The sequence below is a fragment of the Hydra vulgaris genome, chromosome 04, assembly GCF_038396675.1.
Source record: "Hydra vulgaris chromosome 04, alternate assembly HydraT2T_AEP".
Lineage (NCBI taxonomy): Eukaryota > Metazoa > Cnidaria > Hydrozoa > Anthoathecata > Hydridae > Hydra > Hydra vulgaris.
This window is the reverse complement of record NC_088923.1, coordinates 23,264,862-23,290,751: the sequence shown is the minus strand read 5'-3', so window position 1 is coordinate 23,290,751 and position 25,890 is coordinate 23,264,862. Positions and strand designations below refer to the sequence as shown.

Sequence of the window (25,890 nt, the reverse complement as noted above, 5' to 3'; positions counted from 1 at the left end):
ACATGTTGGAACAGCTTACTAGATATTATTTCAAGATTTGTTACCCTTAAGATATGTATTCAAATGTTACTGATTGAGTTATCAAGAGATATTATGATTTCTGAATTTACCACCTTACAAAATCTAGTAAATGCTTTAGAACCAATAAAGGTTGGTGCTGAAGCACTTTGCAGAAGAGATTCAAACTTGCTCTCATCTGATGGCATTCTGAAGATCATTTTCAAGCAGCTAAAAAGCCAGAAAAACACCTTTAGTCAAGAGCTAGTTGACTCATTTACTAAAAGAGTCACTGAGAGGAGGAATGCTATATTAGTAAACTTAGTTAAATAATCCTGAATAATCCTGATGTCATTAATGGAGCAACTCATGACATTTTCAAAAATTCCATGCCAAAGAGAAATGCAATTGCTATTACTGCATCAAGTTAGTTTAATCATTTGTTTGAGCAAAAGAGAAGTGAGTCTATAGATGAGGAAAATTTGTCAGATAATGAAACTAGTCAGGAACAAGTGCAACAATCTACTTCCTTGTCAGAAGAGCTCGAGTTCTCTATCAGAGAGACAGTCAAAGGAGTTTCACCAAAGAAACAAAAAATAGAATCAACTTCCAAACTATTACTCAAAGAAATGGCAGTATTTGAGCTAACAAAACTTCGATTTTGTTGCACACGGCTTTGAAGTCAATCCAAGTAACAAGTGTGGAGACTGAAAGGTCATTTTTCTGCAAGTGGTCTATTTTTCACTAAACTAAGGTCAAGATTAAATGATGGAACACTTAATGCTTTATGTTTTTTACGTGCTTATTGTCTTAAGAAACGTAAAATTATCCATTAAAAAGACTTGCTCAATTGTATTCAATGTAGGTATATAACATTGTTGCTATATATATTTATGTTTTTGCTGCTGTTGTTCCCCTGAAATATATATAATAAAAAAATACACTAGAAAACCAGAATACCGGTTTTTAAAACATTGAAAACCGCTAAAATATTCAAAGAACCGATTTTAGAAAAAACTTAAATATTTCCTTCCCCTAGTTATTTTGATAAATAAGTAATATAAGTTTTTGTGCTTGGTCTTGTTGCAGGTACTTTATTATTGACAATGTTTATTTTAAAATATCTTATCAAAATTGAAGTCTTCAAAGTGTAACCAGCAAAGTATAACAGCTGAAGTATATATGTGTGTATATATATATACATATATATATATATATATATATATATATATATATATATATATATATATATATATATATATATATATACATATATATATATATATATATATATATATATATATATATATATATATATATATATATATATATATATATATATATATATATATATATATATATATATATATATATATATATACTTCATATATACTGCCCTCAGAATTTCGAAAAATGAGCCAACACTATTACAGGTCAACGATAAATTTTTTTACCATGAAATATAGAAACAAGGTCGCCAATATTTTGCCGACCTTAAACACTTTAATGTCAGCAGTTAGGTCAGCATTGCTGAATGCCAACCCTAAATTAAATGTAAACTAAGATTAAATTATGTAGGTACAAATTTTTTTGACTTTTGCAACTAGTCAAACAAAAAAGCTAGGAATATGTTGTTAAAGAAAACTTTTATTACCAAGAATGTTTTTCCATTATTATCTCTTGTTAATGATGTTCCTGATTGAGGATCTACTTTACTAGCAAAACGAGCTCTAGGTACATTGTCTCTACACATATCGATCACAATCACGTCATCACCTTCTTGTGCCGCTACACCACAATTACAAGAAACTGATTGGCTGCAAGCAAAAGTTCGAGCATGAACCTATAAGAAATAGCATATATAAAAATGTCAAAATTAATGAATTGAAATTATCAAACTTGAAGTCACCAATTAGAATTATTAAACAGTTAAACAAAAATTACTTTATATTTATATTTTAGTTATAAAATTTTAGCAACTCAGATCATAAGGATAATCTGAGCCTTTTTGAAACCGATTTTTTTTTTAGTTTTGATTAAAGCAAAAAATCGCAATTAAACATTTTTATTGAATTTCATAAAAATAGATAAATATAACTTTAAAAATTGTCTCAGGAGCACCTCTTTGAACCATGATAATACATCTTTTTACCATTGTTTTATGAAGTTTTAACTCTATAACCAATTTATAAAAATAAGCAACTCATAAAAAATTTTGATTTAAGTAGAAATCTTATTTATACTATTTGATCAAAAGTTTAAACGCAATCAAATTTTGATAGATGCTTTAAATGCCAACTAACTTCACACATTTAAGGCACCAAAGAAGAAGCTCAAAGATCTTTTGTTTTGGTATGAAATTTTAAACATTTATAATAAATATACAATATTTTATCTGATTGTTTGTTTATATAAAAATAAATTTGTTATGTAAAATATAAACAATTGAATAGCAATTTTTTAAACTGTATTTGTTGTACAACCATGGGAAAATTATAAGATTTATTATTATTAAAATAGATCTATAGTTTTAGTGTGGAATTTTAAATACACTTAGAATAAATATATTCATCTTAAACTATATATTTTATATATAAAACTTTTAGCTAACTTATCTTTTTTAATTTATAAAATAATTTTTTAAAGCTGAAAATAAACAAAACAACTTTTATTTAAAAACTTTGGCATATAAATTTGCCAAATGGTCTCACATGAGCAGTAAACGCCTGAGAGAAAAATGAAATACTTTAGAATAGAGGAGAATTATTTTTCGAACAAAGCATATTTTGACAGTGCATACAACAATGTAAGGCTTAAGAATGGAAAAAAAACTTTAATGCTAATGTGTTATGTAAACATAATTTGTGTAGTGGTTAAGTAATAAATGACTCCTCAGAGTTGCATCTATTATTACTGGTGTTTCTATGAGGATCAGCACTAATAACTAGTTTATCATTGCCACTTAAGCTTCACTCTGTGACTTCTATACAGCAGTAAAAAAAGGACTCATTACAAATAGCAAAAAGGGAACCATACCCAAATTTATAAAGCAATAATATTTTTTTGATGATATGATATTGAAAGGGTAGATCTACTGTAAAATAAAAATAAAAATAATTAAATAAAATCACTTACCATACCATTGGAACAAAATATGAAAAAAAATTTTTTAAATAGAAACATCAAAATTAAACTAAAACAACATAAGTAAGTATGCGAACAAAAATACTAATAAATATTTTTTTAAGAGAATTAAAACCAAATAGGTACTTTTAGCATAAATAAACCCAAGACAATCAGTAAGCAAAATACCTTATTGAAAAATTTTAAAAATCAAAAAAACACAATAGAGTCTTCAATAAACTCTAACGCTGTCATATATACCTCGTTCAATTATAATAACCAATAAAAAGTGTATGAAAATGAGTAAACCTCACAACCTTAAGTTATCAAAAAAATTATTAATATATGATAGTGAAGTAGATATTGCACAAAATCCATTGAAAATGTTACAAGCCAATGTAAAGAGTTAAAAAATGTAATGAAGGATATAAGAAACTCTGGATAATAATAAAAAACAAAAATTGTGCATGTGAAAATTAAAATAAAGTTGAGTAAACAATATGAGATAATATAGCTTAAAAATAATATAAAAACCAGCATTTAAATAATATCAATAAAATAAACAGCGGATATCAAATATTAAATTTAAAATAAAACTAAATAGTGTAATAAGACTAGATAAAATTTAGCCAAATGGGTGTTAAATAAAATTTTTTTGGGGTGATATCAATGAAAGTAGTAATTGGTTACACACTTATATTTTCTTATTATTGCATAATGCTTTTATTATCACAAATTGCTTATTTGATTTTTATAACTATTACAAATATCACCTTCTAAATCATAACACAATCTGAGTCGCTATGGGTTTATACACTGGTTCTGGGTGTGTATTAGAAAAAGTGTGTATTTGAGTCATAACTTAGAGATATACCCATGTACAGGTGTTTTATCTATCATGGATTCCCGGAGGTATAACTAAGTTGTCGAACAGCTTTTTACTCTGTAAGATAATATCATGTTAATATCTACACAATATGTGTGTAATTTTAAATACACTTAGAATAAATACATTCATCTTAAATTTCATACTTTTCAACAAGTTTCTTTATCTTTTTTTATTTATAAAATAATTTTTTGAGGCTGAAAATAAATTTAATATTTTTTTTTTTAGTGGAACAGATTTTCAAAATTACTTTTATATTGACTCAAGTTTATTGAACTTTATTATTATTGAATTATTTATAAACATTAGTTTATTATTCAAGTTTATTATTAACTTAACGTTAAGATCTTAACTCAACTTTATTATTATTGAATTATATCATTTTTCATAATATGTTGTACTAATGGTTAGGACCCATAATATAAGACATGGTAGTTCTATGTTTTACATATTATTATAAACCAATATTATTCAAATTAATTTTTTCCTGTATACAAGTTTGCTTATTAGTTAATTTTATTACTGTGTACTGTTGTAAATTGGTGCAATAAATATTTTGTTTTATGTTTATAATAAAATACCGTAATTAGACTATGATATATGATCAGTCACAATTTGACAACAGCTTTTTACGTATCAACAATATCTTAATTACATAATTTTTTTTTAATTAAAATATCTTTTTACCTTAAACTTTCGTGCTGTACTTTGAACTAAAACATAATCTCCAACATAATAATGACTGTAGTAAAACCGATCAAATGTTGTAAAATGAGGATCTCCAGAAGATGTGCATCGTGCTGTTTTAACATCAATCGTTCTTATCTAATATATATATATAAAATATATATAAAATATATATTAAACCTTATATAAAATATATATAAAACCATATAAAATTTGTATAATTTTTATAAAATCTTATATAAAATATTTATAAAACCATATAAAATTTTTGAAAAATGGATTGTGTTTGCTTTACTCTATTTCACCTATTTTCTTTCTACTTTAATTTTCCTAACTAATATAATATTTTCTTTCCCATTATCTTAGCATATCACAACTATGAACTTTTTTGTTCTACAAATAAAAAACATTTTTGAAATGATTAATTTAATTTTTCAAAAGTTTTTAATGAAGGTTTTAATACAATATTTTAGTGTATTAATGATTTTAGCCCTGCAAGAAAAATTACTAATGAAATCATAGCTTAAACCATCTGCAATCATTAGCTACCTGTTAATGTTTTAGTATATATATATATATATATATATATATATATATATATATATATATATATATATATATATATATATATATATATATATATATATATATATATATATATATATATATATACATACATATATATATATATATATATATATATATATATATATATATACACATATATATATATATATATATATATATATATATATATATATATATATATATATATATATATATATATATATATATATATATATATATATATATATATATATATCACTTGAGGAAATGTGCAATCTTTGTATGAAGGATATTTATTATATCAAAAATATTCATGTTTTTCAGTATATTTCTTTTAAGATTTTTTACATTTTGAATGGAAAAGAAAAGAATAAATAAAAAATTAAAGAAGCTTTTAAGTAAAAGAATATCAAGTATCAAAAATAATCAATAAAGATGATTCATAATTGATAAAATGGGTGATTTAACATTCAATAAGTTCCTAGGGATTCTTAAGTGCCTAGACAAGTTGATATTATTTTGTATATAAAAATTAAAAAAAAGGATTTTATATTAACTTAAACTTACCAAAACCAAAGTATTTATAAAGATATTACTAAAAAACATTTCAGCTTTTTTGTTTGTTCTCATTTTCTTAGCATCTCGTCATTCTCAGTTCTATGCCTAATTTTAGGTTCTTAACTCTGTTATAATTGATAAAATAATAACTTAAAACTCTGCTATAGTTAAGGGCTTCCTCATTCCTTTTGAAAAAAAAGACTTTTCAATCCTGCCCTTGATAAAATAATAACTTAGAACTCTGTTATAGTTGCTTTAGTTATAAAAAATATCTAATGAATGTACAAATTAACAATAGAACTTTTTTATACAAATTAATTTATGCACAAGACTGGGTTTATTTCTCCTTTAATTTGTTTAAGTAGATATAATAAAATGTTAGCACTGTTTTTCAGTTTATAAAGGGTTTATGATGTCATTTGAGAGTTTTGACAAAATGAAAATGTAATGAAACTTTTATTAAGCTTTTCTTGAATAACCATTTTTATTTAAAAAAATACGCAATCAACAAGTCACCCTAAACCTAACGTTTGATTTTTTTTTGTGTGTAAAAAAACAATTACCTCAACATCAGTAATTTGTTTATGACAACTCCAATCCACTGGATCTATATGGTCTGGAATAAACAATTTCAAAAACATACGCTGATTCCCATCATCCACAAAGTCTCGCTTAGCAACCACCTCAACTCCTTTTGTCTGTCCGGCTGGACCAGGTTTAAATTGCAATGTACAGTGATCTACAAAATGGTCAGTAGTTGTTTGACCCATCTCAATGAGGACTCTGCACTTTTCAGTTCCATCTCCACATACAATAGGTACTGTTGATCTAACAGTGATATTAACAGGACCTTCTTTCTCTGAAAGTACCAATACCTTCGGATTTACCTAAAATAAAAAAATTTTAGTTTGAACTTTCTGTTTTAAATGAAATTTTCTATTATCTCACAATAATATTAGCAGACAATTTAGCAGAAAACATTAATCAATACAAACTTTTTTAAACTTGAAAATATAAATGTTCACTTTTTTAATTAAAAATTCTCAACAAAGATGTGCTGCATCATGCACTTCTATATTCAAGGTGTTAGCCAGCCTGTTGGGATCACATATAATGTGGAATTCCCAAATGGTTCAAAATTCCAATCAAAGTAAAAAAAAAAGCAACCTATGTCAGGCTCAGATTTAGTGTTATATAGATAAAGACAATCAAAAATACTGTTGGTAAACTATATTTGCTAATAAAGTCTACCAAAAATAGCAACATAAAAATAAATAAACATAAATCAGAAATAGAAACCTGCAATGAAATGTGTATTTCATGTTTTATTTGCATAAAACATAAAAAGGGATTATTATATTTACATAAATTTGTATAAGTTTGTTCCTCTTTTTTTTAATTTACAAATACAAAAGCTACTAGATATTTAAATTTGGAGCTTAAACTTACTTGCCGCCCTCGTGCAGAGAATGAATCTCACCATGCCCTTAATGCCATTTATTAATGCAAAAGCTCACTTAACTAACATACTATTCAATGGATATTGACAAGTCAAACAAAATTGATCTGAAAGTTATTGAGCTAATGGTTTAAATAAGTTTTTTTATTCACTGCCAATGACATTTTAAAACAAAATACACTTGTATTATGCTTTTCAAACATTTTAAAAGGTTTTCACATAAATTGCAAAAGGTGGAGATTTTCATGAAAATCACCTTTTGCTTGAGGTAGTGAATCATCTTTACATGGGTCTTGAGAGAATCTGGGAACAAGCAAGTGAATGACCTTGAAAGTTGTATTTGAACATTCAACCTTACCACAGTGAATAGTTTGCCAGAAATGAATGTGTAAAGCTTCTCAATCATACAGATCTTTTGAGTGAGCTTGAGACCAAACATCAAGTTGCTCCTGCCATGAATTTTGTCAAAGCAAACAATTTCAAAGTCTTGTTCATTCTTGCTTTGGAAACAATCTGTCCCTAGATTTTAAGGTTCACACTGATGCATTTCAAGAATCCATCATAATTCTGCCTATCACAGTGATTTCAAAAGTTTACATTGTTTTCCACCACGTCAAAGAGTTTATCAAAATGTAGAACACTAGGCTTGGTCATTTTAGTGAGCAATTATTTGAGGCACTGCAAACCCTTTGAACGCTCTATGTCCTTATACAGTTTTAAAAGTTGTAATGCTATTTGTTTCATTTTGATGGAAACTGACAATGCTAAAAACAGCACAAAAAATTTGCTTTCTAGTTGCTATGTTTGAGCCTTAAATAGGAACAAAACATTTTGAACAAAAACTACCAAAATGGTTCTATTTTAACAAGAAAATGTAAAATCTATGAAAAATCACATTTATGTCATTAAATGGAACATAGATAGGTATTTAGCCAGGTAGGTATTTTATTCAACTGGCTTATTTTTTATGTAAAAAATGTTAAAGACTATCTAACTTTAAACTTAATATTCTTTCTTGGACGATGTAACCAGATTTTAATTTTAATGTCAAATGAACCATGAGTGTCTCTAGATTATAGGACATATTGCCATATTTTTGGTCCACATATTATGGATTAGGTCAAAATTGGCAAACTGTGCCTAGATACCATAAACTGGGAAGGAATAATTTTTTTTTGACTTTTAAATCCAGAGTTCTTTTTGGGACTTGGCATTCCTGGTAATGTTTCTTATTAAAACTTAAACTTTAATAAGACAAACTGGTAATATACTTAATGTTTGTAGCATTGACCGTCACTAATCACTTACTATTTTTATAATTTTTTAAAGAATAATAGGAAAGAGCTAGTGATATCAGAGGAGGTCATAATACTTTTCAGCTTCTTATATATATATGTATATATACATTTGATGAATGTCAACAAATTTATCTGCTTGGTGCTCAATAGTATAAAGTTAAATACCAAGATGTCCATAAAACTATTGTTAAAATGTTTTAATGATGTTTATTTTGTAATCTATGCAAATGTTGATCATGATTTGCATATTTTACTTTGTTTATGCCTTCTCTCTTCAAGATAAGTCTCTACACAAAACCAAAACTTTTTAAAATAATTTTAGACAAAAATATTAGTTCAGTACTAACTTTTTTCATAGTGTTTAAAAGAATCAGAGAATAGTAATAATTGGAGGATACTGAAAAACTTGATAAAAATTCTAAATTAGTTTTAACATATATATTTAATCTTTTTAACCAACTAAATTATTCAAAGTTTGTTGCAAAATGTATCAAGATTGACGAGCACATATTAAATAACCAAACAAATATAATTGTTAAAAATGAATATTTTCAATTAATTCAGATAATAACACACTAATCATCAAAACTAAATTTTGTAAAACCTTTCTAGAATATTTTGAGTTAGCTTTGAAAAATTAAGGCTTTAAATTGTTCAACTTGAACAATAGAATTATTAAATTTAATTTAATGAAGATAAGTTAAGTCAAGATGATTACTACAACAGACAAATGAAGAAATAAAACAGGAATAATAATGAATAATAATGATGTGGTGGTGAGCATTTGCTTTGTTAGCATAAAGGTCTACTTTGGAAGCTTACTTACTTTGGAAGCAAGAAGCACTAAGTTTGATCTCCACCAGGTGCCTCGAAGTAAAACACTCAACTTGTTCCTCTGAGCAGTGGCCTTGTTTGTAAAGGAAAATTAAGATAGTTAATTAATTAAGAAAATTAAGATAGTGTTATAACAACAATAAAAAAAAGGAAAGTAGCCTCGATGACTGTTGTGGCTTCCTTGGCCTTAGGACCAAGGAAGCCACAACAAGTCATCGAGGCTCAAGTCATCATTATTATTCCTGTTTTATTTCTTCATTTGTCTGTTGTAGTAATCATCTTGACTTAACTTATCTTCATTAAATTAAATTTAATAATTCTATTGTTCAAGTTGAACAATTTAAAGCCTTAATTTTTCAAAGCTAACTCAAAATATTCTAAGTCAATAACTCAAAGAGCAGATAAACTCTGGGAAAATGTAAATAAACTTTGAATTTAAATCAACAATATTGAAGTGATAGAGGTTTATGTTTTTAACATGCAGCCGCTTGAAAAAATACACAAATATCAACTAAGAACTCTGCTGCAACCTGATAAGCAGGGATGTGGAGTCCAAAAAAGATTTCAGTAGTGTCCAGGAGCATTAAAAGTTTTGAGTGACTTATGATTGCAAAAAAACTTGGAAGATATTGTTTTTTAGACTCCTAGAGTCTTTGATGCCATTATATACAAAAGCTCTTGGTTAAAAACTAATTTTTCTTTTAACCTTAAAGTTGTAATTTTTTTCCTAAAAGTAGTCCATAAGCCACTATTTGTTTTTGGACCTTCTCTGACTTCAAAGGCAGTGTCTTATTTGGGACTCCCCATCCCTGCTGCTATGATTCACTGTTGAGAAGATCGGCATATAACTAGCAAGAAAATTGCTAAAAAACAAAATGGATGTTTACCTAAGCTAAAAAAAAATTCAAGCCTTTCAAAATTTGATAACTCTCTTAAGAAAAACTTCCCTTTTTAAGTCGCATGTTGGAGTTAACTCTACCTTAAAAAAGTCTAACAAAATCACAAATTTTTAAACAAAAAAATTCCTGTATCTTATCAGTGTTTGTTATGATGCCAGTGAGGACATAAAGTTATAACCAACTTCACAATGTTAATACAAACAATATAATTATGGCAATGGTTTGCCCTCTGAAAATTTTTAACTTTGATGCCAATGGAGATTTATAGAAAAAAAAGAATCGTATAAGAGTATGCAGTGCTCAATTTTTTGAAATGTGAACATTGATATAAACATATTTTTGATATGTAAACATTGAAGAACATATGCAACGTATCTAATCAAAGTTAATTATATGTAGGTTCCAATTAGCTTATGGTTTAGTATTACCAAATCTCCAGTTTTTGAGATATGCAATGAAGTATTTAAAATCTAAAAGTTTTTTTTAAAGGTAAAATAAAATTTTTATTCACTTTTTTAAAAATAAAAACAAGCAAGCAACATTTTATGTAAAATGTTAAAAAAAATTTATTATTTCTGTTTTTTTATTAAATTTCAAAGCAATTAAAACAATTTTTTTCATGTTTGATTATATCTGGTGCAATTCCAACTAGAAAATATATGAAATAAATCTAACTACACCCTAGAAACTTTTTTTAAACATATTTTTCATAACTTTTAATGTTTGTCATTATGTAATAAACTTTGATAATGACCAGCCATTTGAGTTTAAACAATAATTCATTCCAGTTCGAAAAATCATGTGATATTTTTATTTCAGAAACATTGATAAAACACAAAAATTCAAAACACAAAAGATGTTAAATAGAAAGGTATAGAATAGATACAGCTAGATGGCTAGATAAGTTAAAAAACCACAACTTGGAAATCTTAAACAAAAAAGACAATTGTTTTCACTATATATCAAACACTAATATAACAACACTGAGACCAAAAGTTGCTTTCATCACAAATTAAATTGCCTGTTGATCAAAAAATGATGGATAAAAATCTAGAAAAATCAGTTGATTGAAGAGTTTAATTAAAAATTTATAGGTCATTAAAATGAGTCGGATTAAGATTTTATTGATTACCGATGCAAAGCATTTGTTACCCTTACCATGTGTTACCTTACCACATTTGTTATCTTTTTACTTTTCCTAAAATTTAGGAAAGATAACATAAGGTAACATTTGTTACCTCTTTTCTTTACCTAAAATTTTTATACGTATCAATAGAAAAGTCTTCCCAACGCAAAGCATTTTTTACCTAAGATGGCACTTTTTCTTTTCCTAAAATTTTTATACGCATCAATCGAAGAGTGTCAATTAATAAAAACCAGAAAATTAATGGAAACTTATTTATAATCTTAAATGATAGTCTCTAAAAGTCAGGTAAATTTCACATAAAAACAAATTAAAATTATTTTTTTGTCTTTATAATATTCAAATTTAACAAAATAAATGATTGCATTGAATTAAATAATGTTATTTGTTATAGAATTATAATTAAAAAATATCCATGTTTATAATTATTTAACCCAAATAAATAAAAACTTATAACCCCTGCTTTATAACACAACTTTTTTTAAATGAAAACTTAATAAAATGTTTTGCAACTTGTAAATCGAAGTGATGAAAAAAATGAAGATGAAAAAAATCTACACATGTTTTAAATACAAAACATTTGATCCTAAATATTTTAAGATATTTGTTCATATATAACTTGAAATTAAATTTTTATTATTTGTTCATATATAACTTTATTTATTCATATAACTTTAAATTTTTTTTTGCCACAAGACTACATAAAGTAAGAACTGGAGCACTATATACCATGTGGCTAACTTCTCTGTTGAAAGATTTCAGCTCAGAATTATTGAGTATGAGCAATTAAAATGAATTAACATTTTGAACTATTGAGCTTCACAGACCAAAGTGTGATAACATTGGATTGAGAGAAGTTGGGCAGAACTTAATTGTAATAATTGCTCAATTATTATATTTTTTTTTGATTATTATTTTCAATGCCATTATACTCTCAACTACAATTTTTATTCAAGGAAAGTACAAAGGTGAAGATTAAAAAAATGACCTTATATTAAAGTGTAAAGATTTTTAAATTACAGTAAAAAACATTAATTATAGAAATAAAACATTTTAAAACAACTATTTAGGAGTTGAATGAACTCAGAATTTACAATAAAATGCTATTGCAACTGCCAACAAAAATTCTTCTAAACATAAAAATAATTTAAAAAAAGAAAGACATTACTCAAAAAAGCATAGTTAAACAAAAACATTCCAAGAAAATACCTGAAATCCTGCAAAGAATTCATTACTTTTCCTATATCGACTTTTTATTTCTTTATTTTCAATGTAATATGATTGAACTTTGCAATAAATCTAAGTAAAATAATTTAAAAAGAAAATAAAGTTAAATAATTATATATAATTGTACTTTTAATGTATAACAACTTGAGTTTCAAGTTTAAAAAAAGCAAGCTTTGTAAAAAAAGTTTTAATAAACCAAAGGCACAATGATTTCTTTTTAAGAGTTGTGCAGAATTTAAAATATCAAATGTAGTAAAGTAAGGAAATATTTTTATATTATTAATAATGATATATGTTAGTGAACTTTTTTGAGTTAATGATCTTGACATTAGATTATTTGAATGAAAAAATGTTAAGTAAAAGACAGATATATTTGGAGTAGATAACATTATTAAAAAAAACATTAAATATCTATGCAGGTAACAATATTTAAAAAACAATTGATTATAAGAAGTAGATTGGATTCTGTTTGAAAAACAGATATGTGTAACAAAGTTATGCATAACAAGAAAAGTACAGATATGCATAACAAATTTAAAACAGTAGTAATTAGGCATAAAACATATTTGCAGTTAAAGAAATGTAAGATGAGATTTTGTTTAAAAAAACAGCAGGAAATTTATTTATTTTAAAAACGTGAGTTAATAAAATTTTTTTTTTTTACAATTCACACCAAAAACAATGATTAAATATCAATTTAAAAAAAAAATAGCATGATATAATTGCTTATAATTAATGATCAATTTAACGCTACTACTGCTGTTACATATTTGTGTGAGTTTGACACAGAGCTTTTTAAAGAAGATTTAGCATGCTTAACCTTATAATATTTCTCTTTCTACTTTTAACCATCCAAAATTCTTAAATCATTATTATCTTTATTATAATCTGTTAATATCTGTTTAATCAGTAATAAGATCGAAAAATCTTTATATTAGATAATAATTTGATGACAATTTAAAATATATTTAAAATAAATATATACATTTAAAATATACAACTTGAACTTTATGATCAATTAAGATTCACTTGAAATAAAAATCTAGTAGTCTAAGAAATTAATTTATTAATAAAAAACAATAAAAAAGCCACTTTAAAAAGAAAGAAGGCCACAGCGCGTAAAAACAAATTGAGCGGGGTACTACCAGGGACATGGTGAAGATCAAACCCGGAACTTCTTGCTTAAGAAGCAAGGGCTCTACCACTATCATGTGTTATATGTCCATATAAAAGTTTAAAAAGTTTTTATGTAAAAGTTTTATAAAAATGCTTTGAAAAAAGTTTATTGTACTTAATATTGAGTGCTTTCAATGATGATATTTTTAATTTTAGATTCATAACAAAATTTTTGGCATATGTTAGGTTTTTACATAAAACATTTTAACGATAGAACTTTAAAATTTATTTAAACTTTAAAAAATTGTTTAACTTTCATTTCAAAGCAAAAACTCCTTTAAAGTGATCAACAAGTGCCAACAAATTGTGTTCATATCTTAAATAATCCTTATAAAATTAAGTTTTATGTTAATTAAAACAATTTATTACAAAAATTATTTATCAGAATATTAGCAAAAAACTTTAATTTATTTTTTTAATTTTTAATGCCATTTTTGTTTTTTCTAAGGTAAGCACTGGTATTTTGATTTCTTTTATAAAAATACTGGTCTGAATTATGTGCTATTGTAATTAATAAATGACATCAATACAAAAAAGTTCTTTCAATTAACTTAAACTCGATTTATAAATGTTATGTTTGGGTTTTCCCATCTGCAATTAATTTAATGTAGTAGATTGCCTTTAATTCTTAACCTCTTTTAAAATGTATAATAATCTAATAAAATTTCAAAGTGGGCACAAGACATATTTTAGACCTTGAAATATTTGTTAATGCTTACATACATGTTTAAGACATCTAAAACATACATGTTTTAGATGTCTTAAACATGCCTTGTGCCCACTGGGTAGATTTATTTCATTTTAACAACAAAACTAATAATAATGCTATAACTACATGTTATGTAAATATAAGATATGTAATTTTTTTTTTTTTATAATTAGGAGATATGTAATTTATTTATAAATATGAGATATGTAAAAAAATTTGTATATCTCATATTTATAAATTCTAGAAATAGAGAAAATTAATTTTATTTCACAGTATATGAAAATAAAATATTTTAATGGAAATAAAAATATAGAAAAACAATATAGAAAAGCGGTATTCTTCATTTAATTTCATTTTAATTTTTCCAAAAGTCTCAAGTTAAACTAAAATGCTTAATATAGCGCGAACACTTTTTATAAATAGGGAAAACCTAATCTAATTGTGTAATTGTGTAAATCATTTAAAAAACTCTGCGGTAAGTACATTTTTTATTCAAACCAGATATCTTACAACAGAAAAAACTATGCCGATTTATAAATATTACCTCTCAACCGGAAGTATAATGGCAAAATAAATATTTTTTGTTAATATCTCAATAAATAACTTGTTTTGGTAAATTTATTGAACACAAAATTTATTTTCTAATATTTATTTACAAAATAAACATAACTTGTTTCAGCACTTGGGAATCACTTTAAAACATATTTTTAATTTGATCTTTATTTCAATTAAGAGTCACCTGAAACAAAGTTAACTATAAACATTAGCTTACATTATAACCCATGTGAAATGTGCAATTCTCTCCATATTTATTAGTATTTTGAAGAAAGCTTTTATTCTGATCACTTGTAAAAATTTCAGGACCTTTAATTTGCTCTTCTAAAGGCCCTTGAAACCATGTCACTTCATATCGCGCATTACTTTCTTTTACAGTGTGGAATTCGCAAACGAACCTTATTCGTTTGTTGTTTACACCAACAGTGACTACTGGATCCTTATCTATCTTTGGAAAGTTTTCTATAAAAAAAAAAACTAACATACATAAAGATAAAAGATAAAAGCAGTATTCCATAAAAAAAATTAAGGCCTCCAAAAAAATACTAAAAAGTACATAAAAAATGTTTAAAACCAAACTTTAAAGAAGTTATAAAAAGTACACAAGAAAGTACACAAAAAGGGTTATAAACCAAACTTTGGAAAAGTTGTAAAAACTTTAAATAACTATAACAAGAATAATGTAAAAAGTTTTAAGTTCCAATTAAATTTTATTTTTGAAATTATTAACTTGGAGGTAAATAACTATCATGGAGGTAAAATATATTTTGTTTATAGTAGTATTACCAATACTACTATAAGCAAAATTACCAACAAATTTTTAAAAAAGTCATATATCATTTCCTTTTAGAATAAAGGTTAAAAAGTCATATACCATTTCCATTTTAGAATAAAGGTTCTGCATTTTCAAAATATCTATGTATTTTACTTTTTTGTACTGTTCGAAATGCAATAAGAAATTTTTTTAAAAACTGTTAAACAAGTTCCTTGTGCAGTAGAAATTAATATGTCTGATGTAATCAAAAAAAGTTTGAAGATGAAGGATCTTATTTGAGCAACAAAAAGTCAATGTTACAAAAAATTTTCTGAAAAGTCAGCATGTATTTATTTAAAAAAAGTGACATGCTGACGCTTCAAAAAAAATTTGTTTTGTTTGTTCATATAAAACAAATTAAACAATATTGGCAAGTTTAACAAAAGTTTATCAGTTTATATATATATAAGTTTGTAACGGTGCAGCTAAACTGTTTCAAAATTAATCTAATCGTCGAGCTCATTTAGGCCTGTTCTTTAGAAGAGAAATTAAAGAAGAAAAGTATTACGCGGTTGGTTTCAGATTAAAAAAAAAAAACGGAAGCATGTACTGTGTACTTTGCTTTTTTTTTGAAAAATCAAAGAGCAGCATATGTGAAAAAAGAGGATTCCGGAACTGGGAACATGCCAAAACATCCCTTAGTGAACATAAACAGACCACAAAAAAATTGATGACAACTATTAAGCTCTTAAAGCTACACTTAAACATTTTTTAAACAGACAACAAAAAAATAAGAAGCAGCTACAAAGTTTTTCTAACATGGAGAAACCTGTGATCAACTAAATTGAAGTTAAGCTATTAAATCATGTCAATGTGACAAATCAATTAAATCTTACTACAAATATAAAGTTAGATGTATTGAATGTTAATGAGCAAAGTTATAAATCCATTATTTGAAATAAAATTAGTTGAACAAAATGTTGATCAACACAATCTTCCATCAGATGAACTATGATCAAAGTTAACATGTATAGAGAATGTGAACTTGAAAGTAATTTTGTTATAATATAATCTCAGTTGACATGTATAGAGAATGGGAACTTGAAAGTAATTTTGTTATAATATAATCTCAGTTGACATGTATAGAGAATGTGAACTTGAAAGTAATTTTGTTATAATATAATCTCAGTTAACATGTATAAAGAATGGGAAACTGAAAGTAATTTTGTTATAATATAATCTCAGATGAGTTTACAGTGAGCAAGCATAAAGTTTATTTAATAATTCTTTAAAACAAAGTTTTTTTTAACAATTAATATTTTTGAGTGGTGTAAAGTAAAGTGATACTTTTGATTGCTGTAATGTTTTTAAAGATTAATTGTATAAAAAAACTTTTGTTTTTTTATAATATTAGGTTAAATAGAAAATAGTAAGCATCTGCATCTCAAAACGGTACAAGACAAAATGAGACGAAACGATAAAAAATATTATTTTGATAAAACCAGTACAAAACGAAACAATTTTTATACTATTTTGCAAAAAACGAAACAAAAATTTTCTTGTTTCATGAAAAATTTGGTGCAAATCGAATAAAAAATTTCTTGTTTTGTAAAAACTGGTACAAAACAAAATAATATTAAACTTTTTCCAAAATGAAACGGTAAAAAACCAGACAAACAAGAAGTTTTTGAGTTTTAATGGAAACAATACTAATATTTTTACAACAGATTGGGTTAGCATAAAATAAAAAAGTAATTTACTTTTATATAGTACTAATTTACGCAGACATTTAAAATTTTTACGAGAAATTAGTTTTATTTAGACTTACTAAATTTACAATGAATTCTTTCTTCTAAATTTATGTTAATATATAATAAATATATTTCACGATAAATTTAAAATTTGACAATAAACTTTTTACTTTTACAGAACTAAAAGGAAAACAATTCAATTTTTATATGAATATTTAAATACGGATGAAGAAGGTTTCCTAAGGCTGCGTTGGTTGTATCTTCCATGTTCATTGAATTTATGTAAATGCTCACTTAGTTTTTTACAAAAAGCATTAATTATTTCTCTGTTTTCCATATCAATGTGGTTATGAAGAAAATTGTCAGTTTTATAAAGCATAGTTAGCATGTGATGAAGCACTGGTTCAGTTTCCTTGGACATGCAATCTGACATAATCTTCATTTTTTTAAGACTGGCATCAGTGAAGCCATCAGTGAAAATTTGTTGTCACTTTGAATAACGTTCTGTAGTGGGTTGTTATTTAGTGCATCTTTTTGTCTAAGAGAAATCAACACATCTTTAAGTTTTAGAACTGACTCCAGTATAAAGCAGTTTATTCAGAATTCCACCTGGTTTTTACAGGTGTAATGATTTTAACATAGTTTAGACAGAGCAACACACACTTTTTTTCAATAAGTTGACAAGCTAAGGTGGATCTGTGAACTTTTCTAGTTAGTTGTGTGGCAATATCTATGCAGTCTTTTACTTCTTGCACTTCATTGCTAGCATTAAGTAGGCTAGTGTTTAGTTGGTGGTCTGCACACAACACACAATCTTGACACAGCGTGTTTCATGTTTGCCGCCGCATCATGGACAATGACTTTCTTGGGCAGGGCGTCCAACACCTGATACTTTTGGATCATTTCATCCCAAGCCTTAAACAAAAATTAACATAAAGTAATGATTTTTAAGATTAACTTATTGATAGAACTTATTGATGTTTGTTGTGAATTATTGGGTTTTACAATAATATAATGATTCTTACAATAAATAACAATATCTTACAAGAAACAAGCTATTCTAGCAAAAAGATAAGTTTTACTTTTTAAAATTCTTTTTACACTAAAAAATTGATTTTTAAGAGCACAAATTATTACGACAAAACAAAGATTACTTTGCTAATGTGGTAACCAGTGTATCTTCCCACAAAATTGTCAAAGTTGAGGACATATTTCTTCAGTTCAAACTGACTATTGATATAGTGAAGAGTAAGAGCCATGTATGGATCCTCTGACCTTGAGATCCAGCCATCAGTGGTGATGACTGATTGGGAAGAATATTTCCCAATAATTCCTTTATTAATACTTTTGGATAGGCCTCTTTGTGTTGCAAACTGTGATCGTTGATCTAAAAAAACAAACTAAAAATCAGTGTTAATCATGAAAATTTTCTTTTTACAAGGAAAAACATTATTTGATGAAAAATAATTAGAAACTTACTGAATGCGTCATCCAGTTAGACACTTTTTACATTCCCCACAATTAACACCTGACACAGTAACCTTGCTGAAATAATTCCATGTGGCTTTCATAGACTTGATTATATGATTGAGAATAACTATGTTGGTCAAAAGAAGGAAACAATCAAAATGATGACTAAAATCAAATTTTTTTTGAATGTTTAACTAATAAGATCAATTCCAAAAATGTTTACATCTGTCAGATGAAAAATTGATATTTTCATAAAATGCCAGTTTTTAAAATAACTTTTTAGATAAATTTCAAAAAATATTTTTGAAAGTTATTAAAAACTAGAATATTTTTAGGAGAAATTAAATTTTTAAACAATAAATAAAATTAGTTTTGCGGAATATTGAAAATTAACACAATAATCTAGTATATTTAGTAGGTTCTATCCTTTATATAATAGAACTTGAAATATTTCAAAGATTGCAAACTCTTGATGCGAGTTTAAATACATATAAATATATAATTTATGTCTAGATGAACTTAAAGTTAACAAATTAATACAGTAAAACCTACCTACAGTTGACAACTTCTTTGTTTTCATTTTTTATTGAATAATAATGTTGTATTAACATTTGCAAATTTTCTTAGATGCGCTAAACCTTATGAAAATGATGCCATTACATTGCTAATACTTTTTAGTTGAACTTTCGTTTAGAAAACATTAAGTTAGTAAGTATTAAACGCGCATTTATGATACGATTATAAAAGAAGTTTCGTAAATAACGATACGAAACAAAATTTTCTTGTTTCATAAAAATACGGTACAAAACAAGCTTTACTTGTTTCGTAAAAATGCAAGACAAAACGATGTGATATTTTTTTGTTTTATAAATACGCCATGAAACGGAAATTATTGTTTTGTACCGTGTCAAACCGAACTTCCAAGAGGATACGAGAAGATGCAGATGCTTAGAAAATAGAGCATGTACTAAATATTGGACAATTAGGCTTATATTAAGTTTAAATTAATTACAAAAGACAACCACAGCACATGAAAAAGACTGAATTATGATTTTTCTTTATTCTAAAATGAAATTTCTCATGAAAAAAATGTACATCAACTTTAGAACCATTGGACTAACATTGCTTGAACATATGTCCAACATATGTCTTAACTAATAAAATAAATTAATATAATAGATTTTAAAACTTAATAACATAAAATTTTGAGTAAAAAAGCATTAGTACAACAGACATTTGAAAAGTAAGCTTTATTAACTTTTGAATAAATTTTTATGACTTTGCAATGCTTGTTATGAGTGATTTTATATATATTTATTTTTGCATGTTGTCAATCAAATAGTTAAAAATGATCAAATAAAAGCTAATACCAATAATATTTTAAAAAAAATTTCTTGTTTTTTGTTTGAACATAAAAAAGCAATATGTCTAAGAATAATGGACCGATTTAAAAAATAACAACTCAGATTGGTTAAAGTTAGAAATTACATTTCATGGTGCAATTCCACTAACATCTTTTAGTCAGTCAATTCCATCAAGACCTTTTAGACAACCAATTTACAACCAATACTGAAAAACTGGATTAAAAGATTGGAAGCATTGGAATTATATCAAGATTATGTGCAAAACATCTTGCAAGCAGCAGGTAAGCAAAAGAATCATGATTTAGTATTGGCTTTGAAAGAATTAAAGCTAAGTCTATATGAACTTTATTTTCACCAAAATAAGAAACAAAATTTTATACTGCTGAAGAAACATTAGAACTAATCTTTGATACCAATTTAGGCAAACAACAAGTTCAAAATATTAGAAAACAACCTTTTATTAGAAATTATAATTTTTATCCAAATTACAAAGTGATTTGGACATGCGAATCAGCTTGCAGACCGAATGGTATCTCCATTTCCAATATTGCTATGCAAGTAACATTGAAAAATTTATTAGAACATTTAACAAGATCTATAGTACAATTACAAGAAGTCATTTTTACCACATGGAATCATTTAATAATACTAAAACCAATACAAAGATGACAATTTGTTATGGTTTTGAAGGCAGATTTGGTAAACAATTATATTAACAATTTTTTCATCTAATTATAAAAAAATTCAAATCTACTTTTCTTATAACATTAATTGATTTTTATAACATTAATTTATTTGAAATACATACATGGTGAAGCTATTCCCAGTGATTTTGTTAAAGTACAGTTATTTAAAACCACAGAAATATTCGAACTCAAACCTTTACCCCAAAACTTTACAGTATAGCATTAGTTTACTACATGTTTGGATACAACTTTTGAAAGCATCACCCATATATCATATAAATATGATTTGTATAAATGTCAAATTGTTATGTAAAAAAAAAAGATATGAAAAATTTTTTTTTTACATAACAAAAAGTTTTTTTTTAAATTTACACCTTCACATGAACAAACCAAAAGTAAGAGATTTTGCAAGTACCAACAAAAGCAATACTGCATGAAGAGCATTTGATAATATCGAAAACTTTACCAAAATAACTAGTGTGAAAAATAATCAAATATGTTAGATATATTTAAATAAAATTTTATTTTATTTAAACACATCCAACACTGCAATTTATCAAATAATTTTATCAAATAATTTACTGCAATTTATCAAATAATTTCAACCACTTTTTTGAATAAAGAATGCATGATTCATACACTAGCTTAACTTCAACCATAAACTCTGACTTAATGTAACAGGAATGTTTTATTTAATCTGCCTTTTAAAACTTCCAATGTAAAAAAAGTAGGCTTATAACTTCTAAAACTGATGTTTCTTTCCATTCAATTGCTGTGATGTTGATTAGAAAAACAGACATCAAGGAATGCTAAAACGAAAGACAAGCTTCTGTAAAATTATTTTCAAAAAATATTTTTATCATAACAGGTGGTTGATCTACAGAAAGAAAGTATATTTTCAAAACATCAAACAACCCTATCTTTTAATAGCAAGAAACAAACTTAACCATCCAGTTTTATTGTAATAGAGTAGTTGATGATAACTAATGTTAACATGGTTGCATTAATCTTTTTAAGCTTCTATTCTTATTGTGTATATCAAAAAATGATTGAACAATTTCAAGACAACAGTTATATTATCAGTCTTTGCTTTTCATTGCGGTCAAAAAGCAAATTAAGCCGCTCCTGACATATGCAACGTGTATGGAGAAGGTGTCAGGAAAGCACGCAACACAGGAATGGTTTGCAAAGTTCAAAAACGGCGACTTTGACTTTGAAGACATACCTCGCAGCGGACAACTCACAGAATTTGATGAGGAGCATCTCAAGGCACTTTTGAAGTAAGATGGTCGCCAAACAAGTCATGAATTGGCCAAAAAAATGAACTGTGATCATAAGACGATCCTCAATCATCTTCACTCAATGGGATTTGCCAAAAAACTTGGACCCTAGGTGCCTCACAAGCTAAATGAAGTCAACAAGAAAATTGTCTTCATATCGCTACTTAACACCTTGTGCACCATCGAGCAACACGGGGCCATAAACAGCCCTTTTTGTACCGAATTGTCACGAGAGATGAGAAATGGTGCATGTATGTCAATATGAAACAAAGAAAGGAGTGGTGAGTCAAGCAAGATCTCCACCCGAAAAAGACCATGATCTGCATTTGGTGGGACTGGGAAAGCATGATACACTGGGAAATGCTTGAAAAGAATGCAACGGTCAACAAGGAGCTCTACATTGCCCAACTATGCCGCATAAATGAGGATGTGCGACTGAAAAGACCTGACCGACAAGGCCAAGTCATCTTGCTCCATGACAACGCCAGACCCCATGTTACACAAGTTTTCAAAACCGCACTCCAAGAGCTCAAATGGGAGGTTCTTCAACAAGGTCTGGAGAGAATCACCGTTCTCTCCAGACCTTGCGCCAACAGATTATCACCTTTTCCGCTTCTTGTTGAATCAAATGAGGGGTGTTAACTTCGACAGCGAAGAGAACCTCAAAAACTGGCTCAACAACTTAACACCAGACCAGGCAATTTTTGGCCGAGGGGCATCAACAAATTGGTTGAGAGGTGGGAGGAGGTTGTAAACAGTAACGGCGAATACATAATTGATCAATTTATTGTTATAATTATTGTTTTTTGTTTAAAAAAAGCTCTTTGAAAAAATCCGAACGAATTTATTCCCCAACCCAATAAATATTTTAAGAGCTTTTAATTTTGCACTAAGTTATATTTTTATTTGTTAGTAATTTTGGCAATAAAAATCATTATTAGCTGCAAAGCCGAAATTAGTGATTTAAGAAATAATATTGAAAAAAAACAACTATTTTTTAATTTTAATTCATTTATACAAATGTTAAAAAAAAAATTTTAAAAATTTGAAAATAAAAAATAAAATCTAGTACTTGATATTTAATTTCAATTAGAACATCTACTTTGACCAAACTTTTATTACTATCTCATAAGTTCGGTTGCTATACAAATCCTAATAACCCATCACAAACTTGATGTCACAAGTAATGAAAACTGATTTTTAAATGTTGTATTATTGTAAAATGATGATATAATGATATAACTTCTTTAGATGTCATTATGTAACTTTTCATTAAACAAATGGTATTATCAGGAACATTTAGCTTTGACTCTAATATGATTGCTTTGAGCATGCCAGCATATAAAGCATTTAAAATGAATGTCTTTAAATCCCCACAAGCAGTCATGCAGCATGTTAAAGAAGGTCTTTGTTTTAATGAGCTCGAAGAAGTTTGTGTACTTGAAGTTCTATACTTTTTTATACTTGAAGGAGTTTCTTGAATTGCGGTGACTGGTATAGGCAGTGTTGGTAAGGTGAGTATTTTGGTATAGGCAGTGTTGGTAAGGTGAGCGCAAAAATTGACCAGATTGCTAATTTTTTATTAGCTAATTTTTCCTGATACAACAGAAAAATAATTGTTGCTTTGAAACCTGAACACACATTGTCGCTGAAGAAGCATTGGTCATTATGCTGTATGAACAACCCAGGGTAGCTAGGTTTTGTGAAATCTTTGAAATCATTTTAAATAAAATGTTTGTTTAGAATTCTATGCCGTTTACTTTTCACTGTCCTGAATACACCTACATTAAGTGGCTGTAGCACATAAGCTGTATGAGCCAGTAGCTTAAAAACAATGATACTCTTTTCTTTTGCGTGAATTAGTTATAGCGTTACATGTGAGGCTTGGCCATCTAAAAAAAGGACTTTAGAAGCTTCAAGCTTGTGTCAATGTGGAACAAATTTTTTTCAAACCATCCAGCAAAAGCAGGTCCAGTCGTACTTTCAAACATCCAGCTAGATTGCCTGACACCATAGGTAGCACCGTTTGGCCCTGAGTTAGAAGCCATTTAGACATCATAGACATCAATCTAAAAATTCAAATAATATTAGTTTGTAAAATTTGAAGTTTTCCAGATTCTTTGCACATCTGTTTTAAATGCTTCTTAAAGTAAATACTCAAATTCAGCATAAATATTTTTACCTTCGGCCTTGGAATAAAAAATGAACAGGCAAACAATGTCCCAAAAGGATCTCAGCAAACGAGTATTATGAGTAAAGCATTTTTGCTGCTGCTCCAAAGTTTTTTAGGCTCTTTTGAACCTTTTTCACACACTACCTTAAATTTACCTTGATCACATTTAAGGCCAGATTAATTTCAATTAAAAATGTGAAAAGGCTTAGTTGCAAATCTATGCATATTGTACATATCAGAAACATGTGCAAACCTTCATTAAATAATTTTAAAAATTATAAAGTAGCTCATTAAAATGCTATAAGTGAAGCAGTATATAAAAAAAGGACAATTTGTAAACATTGCAAACAAATTGAAAAATTTTCCCTTTTTTATCAAAAGACAATTTGTTATAAAATATAATTATATGTAAAAGTATAATTTTAATGAATACCATCAATCAATAGTTCCTGGCTAACTGGCTGAGTCAACATTGCACAAGTTCTGAGCAATAGTTTATCACATTGCTGTCTAATAAATGAGTAATACCAGGCAAGTGTAACTTTGCCGCCACCAACACATTTTATTTGAATGAACCAAGTAGTTATTAACAACACAGAGTATCTCAGGTGTAGCCAAACGAAAACCAATATCACTTATAAATATTAAATTTTTAATAAAATGCCCTTGAAGTTGTTACTCAACATAGTTGGTTTGCCATTTTTTTTAGTATGCTTGCCTTTACTTTTGTTGATGAATTTTGATTTTTTGAAGTTATAGCTTCTTTCCTCATACTCAAACCATGACTTATCCAAGCTTTCTCATGTAAATCAATAGATGCAATATATATTATTGTTTTGTAATTAGTTCACATCAATGATGTAAATTTTATAATCAAAGTTACATCAAAGAAAATTGACTGGTAAATTTTATTTTAAAATAGGTTTTTTTTGAAATTATAAATGAATTCTTTATTCAATCAAAATACCATGGCTAATATGGTCCTTGAAGTTGTTACTCAACATAGTTACCATGGCTACTACTGGTAAATTTACAGGTAAAGTAAGCAGTAAATTTTACATTCACAATCCTAGTTGTGATATTCACAAAGTCACATTTTTCACACATCAACATTTTACATTATTCTTGCTTATTGTCTCCTTTGTTGTTTATCCATGAATGAGCCAAGTTAGAGTATTTTAAAATTTCACTAATTTTCAAAAAAAAGTAGTTAGTATTCAAAAATTAGTAACTTTTTGTTGTTGTAAATACAAGTAAATAGGTGATTCAAAAGTTAAATTTAATTATTCATTT

General features: G+C 26.7%; 1 protein-coding gene across 2 annotated transcripts in view; it reads right to left on the bottom strand.

Moving 5' to 3' along the window:
- LOC100208378 (von Willebrand factor D and EGF domain-containing protein) overlaps nt 1-25,890 on the bottom strand; it is a 111,441-nt gene that overhangs the window by 35,263 nt on the left and 50,288 nt on the right. For both annotated transcript variants that reach the window (XM_065795827.1, XM_065795828.1), the window contains 5 exons: nt 15,337-15,581; nt 12,662-12,751; nt 6,382-6,705; nt 4,694-4,831; nt 1,652-1,840 (listed from right to left, as the gene is read on the bottom strand). In XM_065795827.1, coding sequence (XP_065651899.1) covers nt 1,652-1,840; nt 4,694-4,831; nt 6,382-6,705; nt 12,662-12,751; nt 15,337-15,581 — 986 coding nt within the window. The remainder of the gene's footprint in view (nt 1-1,651; nt 1,841-4,693; nt 4,832-6,381; nt 6,706-12,661; nt 12,752-15,336; nt 15,582-25,890) is intronic.